Here is a 15765-nt window from a genome sequence, read left to right on the forward strand (position 1 = left end):
TTGTCCTTCAACAGCCTCACCGGAGATGATATCAAGTATTTCCTTTTGTGTCTTATTGACATAGTCAGAAACTCAAAGCTGTTTGACGTCATGTCTGCTTTCATGCTAATTCCGCTTTTCTTTTGCCGCTTGTGGATCGTGTATTTCAGGTGCTTATCAGTTTGGGTCAAGGTGCTCGAGGACATGGGAGAGTGAATGGCCTAAGGGCCAAGCACATAGCGTCACTATCTCGTCTATTCTTCCTGTTTACATTGCATTCAGTCGGTGGCCATGGGACTCAACTTCGAAGGCATACATGTGACTGTTGTCAATGAAAAGCAAATTTTCCACTGAAGAGTTCACTTTTGGAGTTGGAGTTTTTACAAAAGTTTTCCCCGCCGGCTTTGGGCTAAAGGTAGTGTTGTCAACAACACTGCGAAATTTGAACAATGAAAAAAAAAAAAACCAACTGTTTTTTTCCATTCATGAATGCTGTGGGTGCGCGACAACGAGGCGCTCTAATGTGGTCAGCCCAAAGTCGCGCAACCCCGATGCTCGGAATGGTAGCTGTCAAGACGGACTTTCTAAGAAAAGCAAATCTCCCCCTTGTCGCAATTCTGCCCATCTTTGAGTGATGTGCGCACACTCATCCAGTAACGGGGCGCTCTAAATTTGCCACTTAGCTAGTTAACGGCACGTTGCAACTGATGACGTGAATAAAGTAGCTACATAGTTCTCAGTCTTTTGCACATTTCAACAATGACACAGGTCAACCGCAAACTTTTGTCAAAGATGGCTTTATGTTTCCCGGAATGTATTTTTGATGCTAATTGAAAAAAAATAAATATTTTTTTTAAGAGTCTATCAGGTTTTTGAGATGCTTACATTTTTTTTTTAATTTGACCAGCAAAAGCTTGCACAATCTGGATTTTACCACGAGTTTATAGCTATGAAAAAAAACTCCACCTGTTGCTGAGCCTAACTCTAAATTCATAAATGTTACCAAACATCACCTCAGTATTTTTTTTTTTTTATATAACACAAAAACTGAACCAAACACTTATTATATTACACTCCTTAATTTAATTTAATTTCGGGGTGCAATTCTGTTGAAACAGAGATGGCCTGCAGTAACCTGAGATGTTTAAAACAAAAAAAAATGAATACATAAAATTTTGCTATCAAAATATAATATAAATAAATAATAAAAAATAATTTTTTTTTATTACTAGATTTCAGTATTGTTTTTACATTATTCTGAAAACCTGATGTGCTCGATAAAAAACAAGGGCACATCAAGAATTGGCAATCAATAATAATCATAACAATAAAACTTTTAAAGGTAATGTGCGCAAAATTCATTTGATTGTGATTTTTGCCGTTGGTCGCCGTCTGTTCCAAAAAGGTTGGCGACCCGTGTCCCTGGACCACCCAAAAAGACTCCAGCGTGAGGAAAATGTAATACATGCTCATTTTAATAATCTGATAAAAAAAAAAAAAAAAGCATTTGTTGAGCACAACATATACCAATTTTTCATAATTACTGTGCAGGAAAACACTGAAAAAATAAATTGAATAGTTTCAAAAGATAATCTGAGCTGCACAATGACCCGTCACCGTACACGTTCTCGAGAATTTAACAGCTTCCGTCAAAGCGAAACATATTCTGCACCCCAGACGAGGTGGATCCGAACATTTCTCAATCAAACCCGAAAAAGTAAAGTACTTTTCAAATAGTCCAAATTGGAAATGCATGTCATGTCATGGCGAGAGAACAAAACTGCTGCGGACAATTAAACGGAGCCACCAGACGGGTTCAGTCAAACTGATGTGATGTGTGGTAGTGCATAGAAATAAATATACAGAGACAATTTTAAAACAACATCAATAGTATATCTGTACAAGGAAACGATAATAAATAGATTGTTACAAACAACGGAAGGGTCAGCAATTCACGGCTGGGTGCAAGTAAATTCTGTGATCATTTACACACACGCACGGGAGAAAGCGACTTCTTTAAGTGAAGGTTGCACTCAACAACACGGTACCTTTAAGGTCATGTTGACAGCTCAGCAACCAGCTGCGGAACTGCCGACAAAGTGCCACAATCCAAATGACGAGATTAGATTATTAAATCACTCAAGTGTCGTTCAATGTGTCGACAAAGTTTAGAATGAAGTTTAGTGAAGGGAATTCACACGGCTGGAAGGAGGCTAAGCATAACAAGCGTGTGCGTAACCTCCTGGGTTTTTTTTTTTTTTTTCAAAGCGGACGTCATTAGCGCAACTTGAAACTTTTTTTTTTTCCATTTGGCTTATGTCAGCCGCCCAACTCACGTCAACGCCAACACTTTCATAAGATTGCCAGCAAAGTCGTCAAAGGGCTATCATGACAAGTTCTTTTGGATTTGAAAAATGGAGTCACTAATTGCTTGTGTGGTGGGAAAAACACATATATTTTCCGGATGATTTTGGTTTCACATGCTGACCATCACCGTCGTCGTCACTTTGGGCCACAAAGTGCAAATTGTGCTGGGAAGTCAAAGTGATTTTGATTTGGAGACGCAGCTTCAGTGAGAAGGAGCTTCCGCTATTGCCAGAACATTAGGAAGACTGTGCGAGGAAAATAACGTCCTCTCGGTAGAAAATGGTACAACAGCTTACAAGCTACATGAATGTGTTCAATAAATTAGAAAAAATATTTACAAAAGAACATGTTTTTTTTTTTTTTAAAAAAAAGGCACACACTCATTTTTAAGACGTTACAGAGAAAGAGAAAAAAAACAAAACGTCTTGGTTACAAGTAACTTGCTGACCAGTAGTCTTGTTTGGACACAAACACAATAGAACGTTGTCGTGTTTGGAAATAAATTCGACAAAAGTCCTCAAGTGCAAGTTGGGAATTTTCCACCAGTCCGGGTACACGACTGAATATTGTCCACTTGCCCTTACTTTGTCTGTGACAGCCAGCGCGTACGTTTGCAAGCTTCTGCAGTTCCACAGAAGCCCCCCCCGCCTTGCGTGCGCAGATTCAAAAGCAAACCGCCGCAGGGTTTCCGAGGCTCATCAGCAGGGGTGCCCCACATTCAGCGAGGCCCTCGCAGCCAGGAAGCTCCAAAGAGCCAACGTTGCAGGATTTTCTCCACTGCAATTCAACAGGTGCCGCACTCTTCCATCCCAGCGCTATGTCTCGGCCGGGGAGACGTCGTGCCTCGCCATGGCAACCGCGTCCGGATCGGACGGACGATCTTGGAGCGCCTCCATCGCGGCGCTCTCGCGTTCTCGCTCATCCAGCGTGAGTTCAAATTGAAATTTGCTGGCCACGGGAAGGCCCTCCACCTCGCCGTGCGGCTCCCCGTCGCCTTCGCCGGAGTAGAAGGGAGGGGAGGGGCTTTGCGGGATCATGCTCTGGTACCAGTTGCGATTGTCCTCCAGCATATCCAGGATGTCCTGGGCATCCGGGTGGACCAGGTCGGCCCACGTCTCCCACAGAGGATGCACGATGTAGTCAATGAAGCCCACCTGAAAGCAACGAGGGACGACGTCAGCATGACTCACAGGAATGCGCTCATACGACAGATCACCAGTGGTGGGATTGAACAATAAATTGAATTCAAATCGACATCGCAGTGTAGTCGAAGGCAATTTTCAAATTGAAAAGGCGTCGATTTAAAAAAAAAAAAAATCAATCAGCATGGAGTAATCGATGAATTGGATAGGGAAAAAAAAAAAAAGTTTTACTTCCTTTTAATTCCTATCCTTTTCATAAAAAAACTGGACTGTAATTCTAACTGAAAGCGCAGAATTATGATTCCGAAAGTGATTTGGTCTGTAACATGTCAGGAAAGAAAAGTCTCTACAGGTACTTAAACTCATTAACTACCATCCGAGTTTAAAAAAAAAAAAAAAAAAAAAAAGAAATCTTTGACGTCTTAATCCGTCAATGGCAGTAAATGAGTAGAGTACAGATCAAGGCTACTTTTTCCACCGGTGCCAATCGGATGTGTTTTAGTGCGTAAACTCCACCTGCGTCCTCTCCACTGACGCCGTGTGTTTGTCACACATGGGGCTGATCTCCATGCCCCGCTCCCTCTCTCTGTCTCCTTGGTGGAAGAACTCGTCCATGATCCTGTCGGTCCACTGCCGGTACAGATCCAGAGGCTTGGTGGGATTGCTCAGATCGGCACAGTGGACCATGTTACGAAGAACCTGCGGGAATGGCCAAAAAGTTCAAGGTCCGGATCTTTAGTGCTCCTCTTAGTCCCGGTCGTACTCGCATGCTCGTTACCTGCATCCTGTCTGTGTAGTTGTCCAACAGAAGGACTCCCGAGCTGGTCACCTTCTTGGTCTCCACCATCGTTTTCAGATCTGCCAGCAGGCTCATATGTTTCGACATGTCCGTTGCCAAAACCTGAAGAGAAAGCGCATGTCCAGGTGTGAGACGTCATTTTTTTCGGGAACGAAGGAAAAAGCAGCGTCCTGTCACGTTTGCTCACCATGTCTATGACCATCCTCCTGAGTGTCTGCCTCTGTTTCTTGCTGAGGTTTTGGAAGATGTCGCAGTTGTCTTGCTGCAGCAGTTTGAAGCCCACAGCCAGGTGGTGGTTCTCCAGCACTGACTCATCGTTGTACATCAGAGCCAGTTCCGAGTCTGCGGGACGACGGGAAGCAATGTCAGGGAAATTAAATGGAGCGCAGGTAACTATAGCAACCGTCTCCCCCAAACACCCACGCAACTGTCTTTGGAGGCAGCGTGCAACTCTACCTGAAAACGGCACTTACTGGTGTTGATGAGGAACTGGTTGGACACTCCCGGGTGATCCACGTCATGAATCGCAGCTGCAAAAATTGCCGCCAGGACTTCCAGATCAGTAAATACAGCCTGCGTTTTGATGGGACAATAAAACAAATGAGGCCCATTCCGCTAACTGGCTGAGCAGGATTGTCATGCGTTTGAAGTCCTTCCCGCTTTGTGTTAACCGTCTGGTATGCAATTTCATTAGGCTTGACGTCAATGCGAGTCAGCTCATTAAACAATTAAAAAAAAAAAAAAAAAAAAAGGCACGTGGGAAAAGCTGCCATAGCGCCAACCCGATTTTGTCATGAAATACTTCTATATATTCCGCAAAACATGACGCCATTTATGTTTTCCCCTTCAGGATGTATGAATGTGCATGCCGACGACGACGCACTTACATCCAAAGCTGGCGTGGACAACAGGATATGAGTGGACTGGGCGACGTCGGCGGCGTGCAGGCTGTTGTGGTAAGACACGTCAGAGTGGTAATGGCTCTCCAGGGTGAGCATGAACGTCACAAAAGTGTCCGTTGGAATCTTGAAAGTCCTCATCAGGTCTCTTTCCTGTGTGCCACACGGAGAACAAAAGTGAGGAAATACGTCAGCCTCGGCACCTGTTCTCACTCTCTTGCTGTCAAGAAAGAGGAGACGATGTGATGACATCACTTTGAGGAAACAAACAAAACAAACAAAACAAAAAAAGATTGCTCTCACGCACGCCAGGTATTTGTTGAGTGTGAAACTGACACAGAACACAAGAGGATTAAAAATTGTGCTTCATGTTCAAAATATTCAACCAAGCCACACAACTACTATGAGAGTAGCCTGCTAGCTTAATGCTAACCTATAATGTGAAATACCATTGATGGGCTAATGGATATTAGCTTTGATGTTGTGGCGCTCATTAACCTTTGAATTGCTACTTTAACACACACGGAGCAATATTCACAACTAGATTATTTTAGAAATCGATTAATCTGTCGATTAGTTCCTCGATTAATCGATAAAAACAAAATGTTTTAATTTCCATCCGTTTGTTCAAAAACGGGATTCAAATCAATTATAACCAAATTATACCAAGCGTAAACAGTGACTGAGTAACTCATTGTTTTTCCCAAGCGAAATGTTTTATTTTTGATTCAACACAATGAGTCAGATCAGCCTTCTTTCAAGCATGACACTGACCTGAAAGATGGCGTACATGATGCACGTGAGGGGCCGGTTGTGCGAGTGCTCTGCCACCCTGAAGATATTCAGTCCCCATTTATTGATGCCCTCCAGGTCCTGATTTAAAGCCAACAAAGTACAGAGGTGAACCTTTTTTTTTTTTTAATTCTTCATTATTAATAGAGTGACCCCTTACCTTTGACAGTAGTTCTTCCTGATCTGTCTTGACCCCAAAGCGATTGTTGGTGCCTCCGGAGAAACAGGGTGTGTAGCTGACCTTCCTCACCCCGCCAATCGGAGTCATCATCCCACCTTGCTGCTGTTGCGACTGCTGGCCTTGCCGCCGCTTTCTCTCCCTTGACTTGGGAACGGGACACGGGAGCTCCAGCTCATTCTGTTTGTCTGTGGCGCAAATGAGAAAAAAAAAGAAGGATTGAAAACTTTACTGCGTGGACGCTGTAAACGCGCCGTGGCTTTGGTTGCTATTGCAGTCACAGTAAACAAAGGCAGATCGTTGACCTCTCACATGTGTGCTGCGATGAGCTATTTCATTAGCGGGCAATCCTTCACGGAAATGACAACAGTTTAGCCCACCCCAAGTGACAGCTTAATGACCTATTTTTCATGTGACATCAAAAGGGAGTGTGGGACGGAAAAACGGGTTGAGTGATACAAATGAGACGTTGGGAAATAAACACATGCCATTCATGTTGTACCATCAAACAGAGGACCATGGGGGAAAAGTTGGCACATATTACATGCGTGCCAAGTTGTTGCGACTTTTGAATGGTTCCACCGTCATCGTGGGTTGCCAAAGGGTTTTATTCTGGCTGACCTTCCTGATGCAACCCACCCATTGTTTTTTTTTTTTTTTAATAGAAATTCAAATTGAAATCTGCACACACTACGCGGCAAACTGTTGAGAGAAGCATCCTGCTCATGTAGAGGTTTGTTGCGGGTGTGTGCAAGGGATTGTGTGGCGTCCTCACAGCTGGTAAATATTCCTGCTCCACACGGCGGCCGCTCGCTGCAATGCAGATGACAACAACTCGCTTTTAGGATGAGCCGAGCGTCCTTCTGTTAGCTTTTGTTTTCGTCGATTGTACTCCATCCTGTCGTTTTGTGTTTAAACAGAAAGGAAGGAGGAAAAGCCGAAGGGAAATCTGAGTGGGTAACTGCTGCCAGGCTTTTAAGAGACACGGAAACCCGTCTGACCTCTCCCCCCATGATGACTAATGCAATGTCTTTTGGGACCCGAGGGCACCGCGAAACATGCACGTGCTCCTAAGCTGAGTCACAAGCAGACAAACAGTCTCCATTTCCCGCACTCCTTGCCCTGATCCCCCTCGGGGAAAGTCTTTCCCGATGAGACAGCACATTCGACGGTTCTCCCGCTACATTGCACCGCAGTCAGAGCAAAGGGAGCCTGTCTCCGTCCTCCAGACCAGATTAGACTGGTTTGGAGGCAGTGGTGCACACCGGCTCGTTCCTCTGCTACTTGGCACATTGTTAGTGTCACCTCGGCACGAGGCGCTGCTCAAGGACGTCGTCCCATTAAAGTGGGATAGCGCACCGAAACATAAAGAGTGTGTGTGTGTGTGTGTGTGTGTGCTTGTTTGTGGGGCAATGCGGGGACTCACCGAGGAAGGTATTGGAGATGTATTCTGACACTTGGTTGCCTGAGCGACTCATCTCAGACAGGTGACTCAGCTCCCGATTCAGCATCCTTTTGAACTGGTTGGAGACAAAACAAATGAAGTTAAAAGGGAATGCGTATGTTTATATCAGTGTTTGCAAGCAAAATCATGAGAATGAGGCTGGTCTGTGCTTTATTGTTTCTTTATGCCATACAGCCTGTTTGATAAAGTTGAAAAGCCTCCAGTTTTATGAGCACAAGGGTCCAAGAAGAATTAAGTGGTATTGAAATGTGTAACCTCGAGCAGGGTGAAATGCTGGAAAAGTGTATCACGGTAAGCTGTGTTTATTTCCTGTCAGGCGATATTGATATAGATTGAATATAATTAGTGATTTTTTTTTTGTTACTCTTGAGCAACTGTGATGTCATTTTCCGTCGACAGAATTGACAAAATGGCCGCCCCCGAGACTGCTAAAAACGGGTGGATTTCGCTGTTTAACTCATATTCCACAAACACAATATTAATCAGAATGCCGTGTTTCGACTTGTGAAGGCAAATAGAACAAAATCTTGTTCAGACATTTTTTTGGGTCGACTTCCCCTTTAAAGTTAAAAAAATGGCCGAATCACAATGTATTTCATATTAGTGTAACACAGTTTTTTTAACCTATTTAAAAATAAGAAAAACAAGGACATTGAAGTTAACATAATTAAATTGATTCAAAATAAAAATTAAATAAAAAAAGAAAAAAAAAAATCAAGAGGAAAAAATACCACTAAAAAGTAAAAGACGCAACTGTCATCCTGGGTGCCTTTAAAATCAAATAGTTATACAAAGTCCTACTGCAGCATCTGCAGAACAACAAGTTTCCACTGATATTGAACAGGTGTCAATCGCCATATATATTGAGATCGAATTATAACAGCTCTCGTGCAACCAAATCCAAATTCCACCTGAGGCAAATCAACTCGCCAACACATATTAACGCCGCTATCACTTTAGAAGCTGTAGCAATGCCGACGTTTATTTTATGGGCTGTCACCCAAACATCATCCACGACCTTAACCAAATGCAGACTTTTTCTGTCTCGACATGATGGAGTCTCTCTTTTGTTGTCACGCAAAATGGGACAAAAACATCCAGCATGCATTCATCCCCAGTCAACATCGACCGCATTAAGAACACACGCGAATGCAATTTGTAGTGCAAGACACACCTTGATGTATCCCCAGGACACAGAGAACAGGTAGTTGGCCTCAGGCATGGTGCTGAGCCCCTGGCGCTCCCCAGCAGAAGCTTTGCGTGCTCCTCTCTGAGTGGACCCCCAAGGCTGAGCTCAGACCCGCAGCCCAAAACCTCAAGGCGCAAGCGATTTCCTCAGATTTCCCATGCTATCGACGGCTGGCGAAAATGCCCCAGCTGAGCATCCCTGAAGCAGGGGGGGGGCGCTGCGGTAGAGAGTCCCGCATCTTGCCTCAGACGCCACATGTGATGGAATCCCCCCACCCCCGCCATGGAATCAATATATTCCCTTTGTCTAATGGTTCTTGCTGCATCTGACCTCCTTCCTCAGCCCCTTTTCACCCTCCAGCCACCATCCAGATGGAATCCGGTGACACGGGAGGGGGAAATCCAGCCTTCCTGTTCTCAGATCGAGCGAGGCAGAGAGGAAAGGGGAGGCTCCAAGACGAGCGATAGAGAGAGAGAGAGATTTAGCACGAGGGGGGGGGGGGGGGCGGGATAGCGCTGGAACTATCGAGTCCCCTGAGGTAAAAAGACTGGTGAATCTTGCCGTCTTTCTTTTGCCATGCGCAGTACTGGAGAAAACAGAAGTTCAGGGAATCCCCCCCCCTCAGAATATTCCTCGCCTTTTTAGATATTTCTCTCTCTTTCACACATAATATTGTTAGCCCCCCCCCCCCCCCCCAGTAATGCAGAACAGATCCGATGCAGACTTCGCAATGCGAGGCTTCAAAGCCCCCAGCGTGTTTATCACGTGGCCTAGGAAATGCTGGGTATTAATTTGCCCCAGTGCGAGTCTTTGAGGAGACGCTCCTCTCAAGTTAAGGCTATCATTATGTTACACTTTCAAGATGAGCCCTCCCCCTTTTTTTTTGCAATTCGGCTGGGTACGTATTCCGCAGCTACCTAAAAGATGCAGACGGAGATGACAGGGGGGACAAAATGAGTTTTCAGACGGCAGCCCACCAGGGTAGCACCGATTGCCCGACAACCTCAACGCCATGGCAACAGAGTCACGTAACGACCCCCCCCCACCCGCCGCCGATGTTGTTCTTATGGTGGTTCGCTTATCAACAAACAAGGCACTGCATCACATACAGTAGATACACACGCACACACACACACACACGAGTGAAAATACATGCACGTGCCCGGTGCGCAGTCCTAAAAATAAATAATGCAAAGGCATTCGACCGCAGACAAGATTGCTGTATCGCAATGCTAATTGTTAGACGTAAAGAAATTTCCACGAGCGACACCGTATTTTTTTTTCCTCAAACCCTTGTCCCTACAATGGCAGCTTTTATTTTCCCATGTCATTTTTTTCCCCAGTTAATAATATCAGCCTAACAGCTGTCAAGCAAGAAGCAAACATCAACTCGACTGTGAAACTTGAAAACAACTTTCAAAAGCCCTCACGAGACCGCCGGAGGGAGTCCACGCGAATCAAACGATCGTCTGGACAAAATTGGAGCCTGGAATTTGGCGCGTTCATTCTATTCAACGGAATTCTTTAAAGCGGCGGGCTGGTGTGAATTTAGGGCACTTCTAGGAAATGATGAAGATGCTGAGCCGTGACTTGATACAATGAACATTTTGACAACAAAACGGAACATGAACATTTTTTGTCATCATTTGTAATCATCACCGAACAACAACTTGTGGTTCGTTCGCCAAAGCGGATCAAGAGAAACTTGGGATCGGACGTCAAGCCAGATGTTCCGCAAAAGTCACTTTACTATGAAACGGTTTGGAAAATTTCACCAAATAATGCTCAAATCAACGAGCGCCGGCACATCCCCAAAGCGCAATTCATAAAGTAGAATTTACCTTATTCCAACTCGTAAGCATCCGAACGTGTGTCCTCTCTGTTTCACAAAAACATAGTCCCATTGTCAACGCGGCGAAATTCCAAACAAGACGACGTCTATTGTTCAACGTATTTGTGGGATCAGTCGAAGGATCCCTTCACCTCTCTTAAGTGGAGAGCCAAAGTAGAATGAAAAAGCAGACTTAAGCAGTCTCACAAGAGATTGGAGGCTCCGCCCACCACCTTGGGCCAGCGTGCGACTCCACCCACTTCCTCTTTTTACGTCTTTGGTGACAGATTATGTCGAGATACCGGCCCTTAAGGCGTGAAACATACCTGAGCACATTCATGGAAAGCCACAAGAAAATAAAAAAAAATAAATAAAAAAGTTGTTGACGAGCTTTGCCGGAAAATTACAAGCCATCGCGTAACGTGTGTGTTTGGCGTTCATCAGCTTTTTGTGGCGAGTCTTGCAGCATGTTTGGGATTTCACTGAAACAACACATGTACAGGAAGACGCGTATTGCGAAACAACAACGATGCAATCTCACAAAGCCCGGAGTGAGCCAAGAAGAAATAACATGGTCACAAACAAGAAAAAAAATAATTAATGAGACTTTGGGATCTTTTGTAGCATGTCTGACGTCCTGACCATACTTTGTCACAAAGAATCACAACACTAATGATTAAACGCCCCGTCACAACGACGGACCCTCCGCCACATCTGTTTCAATCATTTTTCCGACGGCACCACCTCAAAAGACCGCACGTGAATGAAAGTTTCCTCCTCGCGTGCGCACAGCCCAGGGGCTCGCTCACAAGTCAGCCCGCAGAACGCTAAACTCCTCTAACTGGATTCAGATGGCAATATTTGTCCAAGGCCGTCACCGGCATCAGGGTGGAAGTGCGGTGAGGCTAATCATAGTGAGGGACAGGGAGGCAGCTCCCCATCTTGAGGTCATCGGGACGCAAAACGGGCTGTGTGGTCCCCGGGACCCGCCGGATGCACCTGTGCCCTTGGAAAGTGAAAGTGGAGACACCCTGGGTTTGATTATGGCTTCAATTGGGTCTTCTGGTTCCAAAAAGAAACACGTTCTCTTGACCAATGTGCCGTATGAAAGTTGGGAGGGCGCCACGTGGATGATTCACTTCTACTTATTCGCCGTTGCACTCGGCAGAAACCCATTGCAGGAGCGCTTTGTGACGGCTCATTTGGGAGGTCATTGAGTCCTGAACAATGCTCCCAAGTCTGCCTGACCACTTTGACATTTTGTCGCGTCTCTGCTGGGTCGCGTGCGCTTTGTTTTTGCAGTCCCAGTGACGTGGTTGCCTGGAAAGACTCAGTTGGACCAGCTGAACGGTCAGAACAGCAGCTATTGTCATGTAGCGGCGAGGGAATGGGAGCACGGGAAATACAGAGACAGGAAACTGCTGTCACGGTCACAGTCAGTCGGCAGCGACGGACCGTAGTGTATAGTTTAGACGGAATTGGTCAACATCACCCGAGGTGTTTAGAATGGAACGCCGCCACACAGTCGCCTCTGTCTGTGTCTGTGTGTGTGTGTGTGGACGGAGGGGGGGTGTGGTCAAGTTTGTTGGGAATTTTAATGAAAGTTAATTTTTATTTCATTTTGAGTTTGTTTTTTTTTTTTTAGTTAGTTTTAATTAGTTTTCAGGGCAACTTTTATTAGCTTTAGTTTTTTTTTTATTTTAGTTTTAGTTAGTTTTAGTTTTTTTTTTAATGTTTTACTTGGTTGGAAGATTAAAAACGCCGTAGTGATTATTAGGTAGTAAAGAGTCCAAAAAAAGTTATAAACATTATGATTATGCAGGGTAGAGTTTGACAGTCCACAGACTGAAATAAAATACGTGGAGCACATACCTCTTCTTCTAAAGTTAGATGCCAAGTTTCAACTTCTAAAGTGGATTTGTGGCTTGAATTTTTGTTCAAAAGTAATAAACCCGGTTAAACAGTTTTTTTTGTTTTATTTTTTATTAGATATTTTTAAAAAAAATCTGATTAAAAAATGGAAAGCACTTTTTACCGGGCTCAGTTAAATGTCAAGAGCAGGTGAGCCATTCGAGCCAAAGCTGCACGCAAACTCGTCTCTGAGGAACGACATCCTTTGCTGGCTCTTTTCTATTGGCTGCTGCTTGATGATGTCACTTTTGTTCACATTAAGAGGACTTACAAGTCCAAGTCTTACTGTTCGACCTTCTCTTTTTCTGGCCAACGGCTGTGCAGTATTATCGAAATAAATACATTTATATAAAAAGGACATTTTTGCAACAATTATCGTTCGTTTTCGAAACATAAAATGTAGTTTCAGTTCGTTTTTGTGAAAGCATTTTCTTTTTATTTTGTGAACAAAAATGATTTATCAATTTTAGTTTGTTATTTTCTTAGTTTTCATTAACAAAGATAATTGCCGGTGTGGATTCAGTTTAAGTTTTACAGAAATCAAATAAAGACAAATTATTTTGTATAAATTTATATTCACTTAGAGGGAATCTTGAAAACACAATGTATTTTTTTTTTAAGCGATTCCATTTTTTTTTTCCAACAGCTGACAGCATGAAAAATTCCACAGCTTGAAAACAACTGTTTTCAATTTTGCCATGGAGACCAAAGATGAAGCTCGCTATTGTAGCCCAGTGATGGTCATGACATTTGGTGAACTTTAGATGGTGACGACAACTTTCTAGTTCATAATTTCACGCACAGTACAAATCAGCAAAATAAAAGCTCGAAACATCCACTCTGGATTTTTAAAATCTAATGCAATTGTGAGGGAACAAATTGTCTAATAATGTGATGACCAAATTCAAAAACAACAAAAACGAAAAAGATGGAAAGGGCGATTAAAAAAAAAAAAGAACGAAAAGAAAAATCTGATTTCAACTCGACACACCAGTCGACTGAAGCAGCAGTAAATACGCATTATGGCTAACGTAAAATTTTAGGACGAGGTCCAACTAGAAAATATCGCCGTTCCTCTTCTTAGTTTCAAACACAACGCTGAATGTGTTATAAAATTGTAAGTGTTTTTTTCCTGACATTCTTTAAATAATGACTCCTTTTGCCTGTTCGATAAGATTGAAGAACCAAAAAAAGCAAGAAAACAACCACAGACTAATAACGATAATAAAAAAAACAAGCAATTCCCGAGCCATACCTTGTTGGATGCCATGTCACTGACAGAGCGGTAGGTCTGGATGGTTTCCAACTGGTCCAGACACCAGTCTAGCTCCTCCATGGTCTCCATAGCGAGCTTCTGGTAAGACTCATCTGCCAATAGACACATGGACACGTAGTCAGGACCCAAAGGATCTAAATCCATAGCGGAACCCGCCGACACCATCCGCGCAGGTCCAAGAGTGCCAGAATGGCTCGATCTTCTGCTGGACTGGCCAGCTGAAGAGCCGGAAGCTGCGGCGGAAGACGGGGAGTTGCGCACACAGAGCTCCTTCATCTCGCTGCACCGCGCCACCTCACAAAGTTCAGGGCAGTCGAAAGCCTCCGACAAACCGAGGCAACAGTTGCTGTTTGCTGACTCTCTCAGTAGCCCCTTTCTCTCCGGAGCCCCGCGCTTTCGGTCGTGGGCTCGGTAACTCCCGCCCCCCCCCCCGCCACCTCGTCCTGTGACTGCTGCACCCACCCCTTCGCTGACTCCCAGTCGTTCGCTTAGCCAGTTCACAGCGCCATTTGACAAAATGAAGCCGTGTGCTGCCTCCTGCAGTTGGGGGGTTGTCCTCAACCTGACAGTACCCCCTTGTTAATTTCAACACGTAAAGGGTTTGGTTTGCAACATTATCTTAATCTATGACGAGTTTAAGTGATTTAATGCAAAATCTGATTTTTAGCCCAACCAGATTGAACCGGATGCTGATAGACTGTTTATGCTTTTTTACAGGGTCAATACAGATTATTAGAAGTCGTGGAGGCCGATAACCGATATTTAAAGTCGATATTCATTTGTTGAAAAAAAAAAAAATGGGTAAAATGGTGTCTACATTTTCAAAAAAAAACAAAAACAAAAAAACTTAACTTCGTTTAAATGCCTTTAAGCACATGGAGCTGTGGGCGGGCCAATCTGCTTCTGCAGGCAGGACCACCAGCACAGCAAAGAGAGAGAAAAGTGTGCTGCAGCGAGCCAAAATAAACCAGCTTTTAATTTATCGGCCTTGTAAGTTAAAAAAAAAAAAAAAGGCCGATGCCGATAATTGGCAAAATGCCAAATATCGGAGCCAATAATCGATCCGGCCAATAATAAGGCACACATAAAATACTTTAATCCCCCCCCCCAAAAATAAAATAAAATAAATTGAATTTTTGCGAGACCCACTGAAACTACATTTATGTGGCAGTTTCATATCCGATTCACACAGGACGCATCTCGGTCTGAACACCTTCAAACACCCAAATCCATTTTCCCCGATCGGCCTGTGGGGAGAGATTTACCGTACAAGAAAAGCTCGAAGGCATATTTGGAAATGTCCCGTTTATGAAAGTACTCCGTGTGTTGCCGCTGTGGCAATTATCTGACGTCCGACGAAACGAACGCTAACGCGTGTTGGATCGCGCCTCCGTTCCGACGCGGTTACATCAGCAACCCGTCAAACGGGTCAATGACGTGGCCCGATCTGAACGCTCGCTGAAAACTGCGTGAACAGTCAGCACTCGGAGGAGGAATCTGATTTGAATCCGATCTGCCTGCAGTCTGAACTCAAAACGGCAGCTACTTAACCTCCTATTAGCTTCCTCGTTAAAACACAGATGTCTTCGACATAAACTTAGATGAACTGTAGCAGGAAGTCCCGTCACGCCACCTCGCCTCCCAAACTGGCTCTCTCCTTTCTGAACCTCATGAAGGAAGAAGAGAGGGAGGGGGGGATTGGGGGGGGCAGTATATTATATCAGACATCAAACCCTGTTTGCACAAGTAACACAAGAGGCCAACTTTGACTCTAACGTTGGACGAAGGCCAAACCAGGACCACGCTATGTGCCAAGAAACCAAAGTACTTCCTAGTTGACCCTGAACTTGCATAAAACATGGAGCGGATTTTTTTGCAAGGGTAGAGGTGTGACTGCAAAAGGAATCAACAATCAAGGAGGCCCTTTCATATCAAGA

At 44.3% G+C, this 15765-nt stretch overlaps 1 protein-coding gene across 2 annotated transcripts in view; it reads right to left on the reverse strand.

Annotated features, from left to right (window-relative positions):
* Window positions 1-1431: 1431 nt before the first annotated feature.
* LOC148326314 (3',5'-cyclic-AMP phosphodiesterase 4B-like) overlaps window positions 1432-15765 on the reverse strand; it is a 29041-nt gene continuing 14707 nt past the window's right edge. For both annotated transcript variants that reach the window (XM_088312138.1, XM_088312139.1), the window contains 10 exons: window positions 13808-13920; window positions 7583-7676; window positions 6139-6344; window positions 5961-6059; window positions 5175-5339; window positions 4761-4860; window positions 4475-4629; window positions 4267-4389; window positions 4005-4187; window positions 1432-3500 (listed from right to left, as the gene is read on the reverse strand). In XM_088312138.1, coding sequence (XP_088168264.1) covers window positions 3162-3500; window positions 4005-4187; window positions 4267-4389; window positions 4475-4629; window positions 4761-4860; window positions 5175-5339; window positions 5961-6059; window positions 6139-6344; window positions 7583-7676; window positions 13808-13920 — 1577 coding nt within the window. In that variant the 3' untranslated portion in view covers window positions 1432-3161. The remainder of the gene's footprint in view (window positions 3501-4004; window positions 4188-4266; window positions 4390-4474; window positions 4630-4760; window positions 4861-5174; window positions 5340-5960; window positions 6060-6138; window positions 6345-7582; window positions 7677-13807; window positions 13921-15765) is intronic.

The sequence above is a fragment of the Idiotropiscis lumnitzeri genome, chromosome 12, assembly GCF_059441095.1.
Source record: "Idiotropiscis lumnitzeri isolate Australia: NSW breed Sydney's pygmy pipehorse chromosome 12, RoL_Ilum_1.0, whole genome shotgun sequence".
NCBI classification, from domain to species: domain Eukaryota; kingdom Metazoa; phylum Chordata; class Actinopteri; order Syngnathiformes; family Syngnathidae; genus Idiotropiscis; species Idiotropiscis lumnitzeri.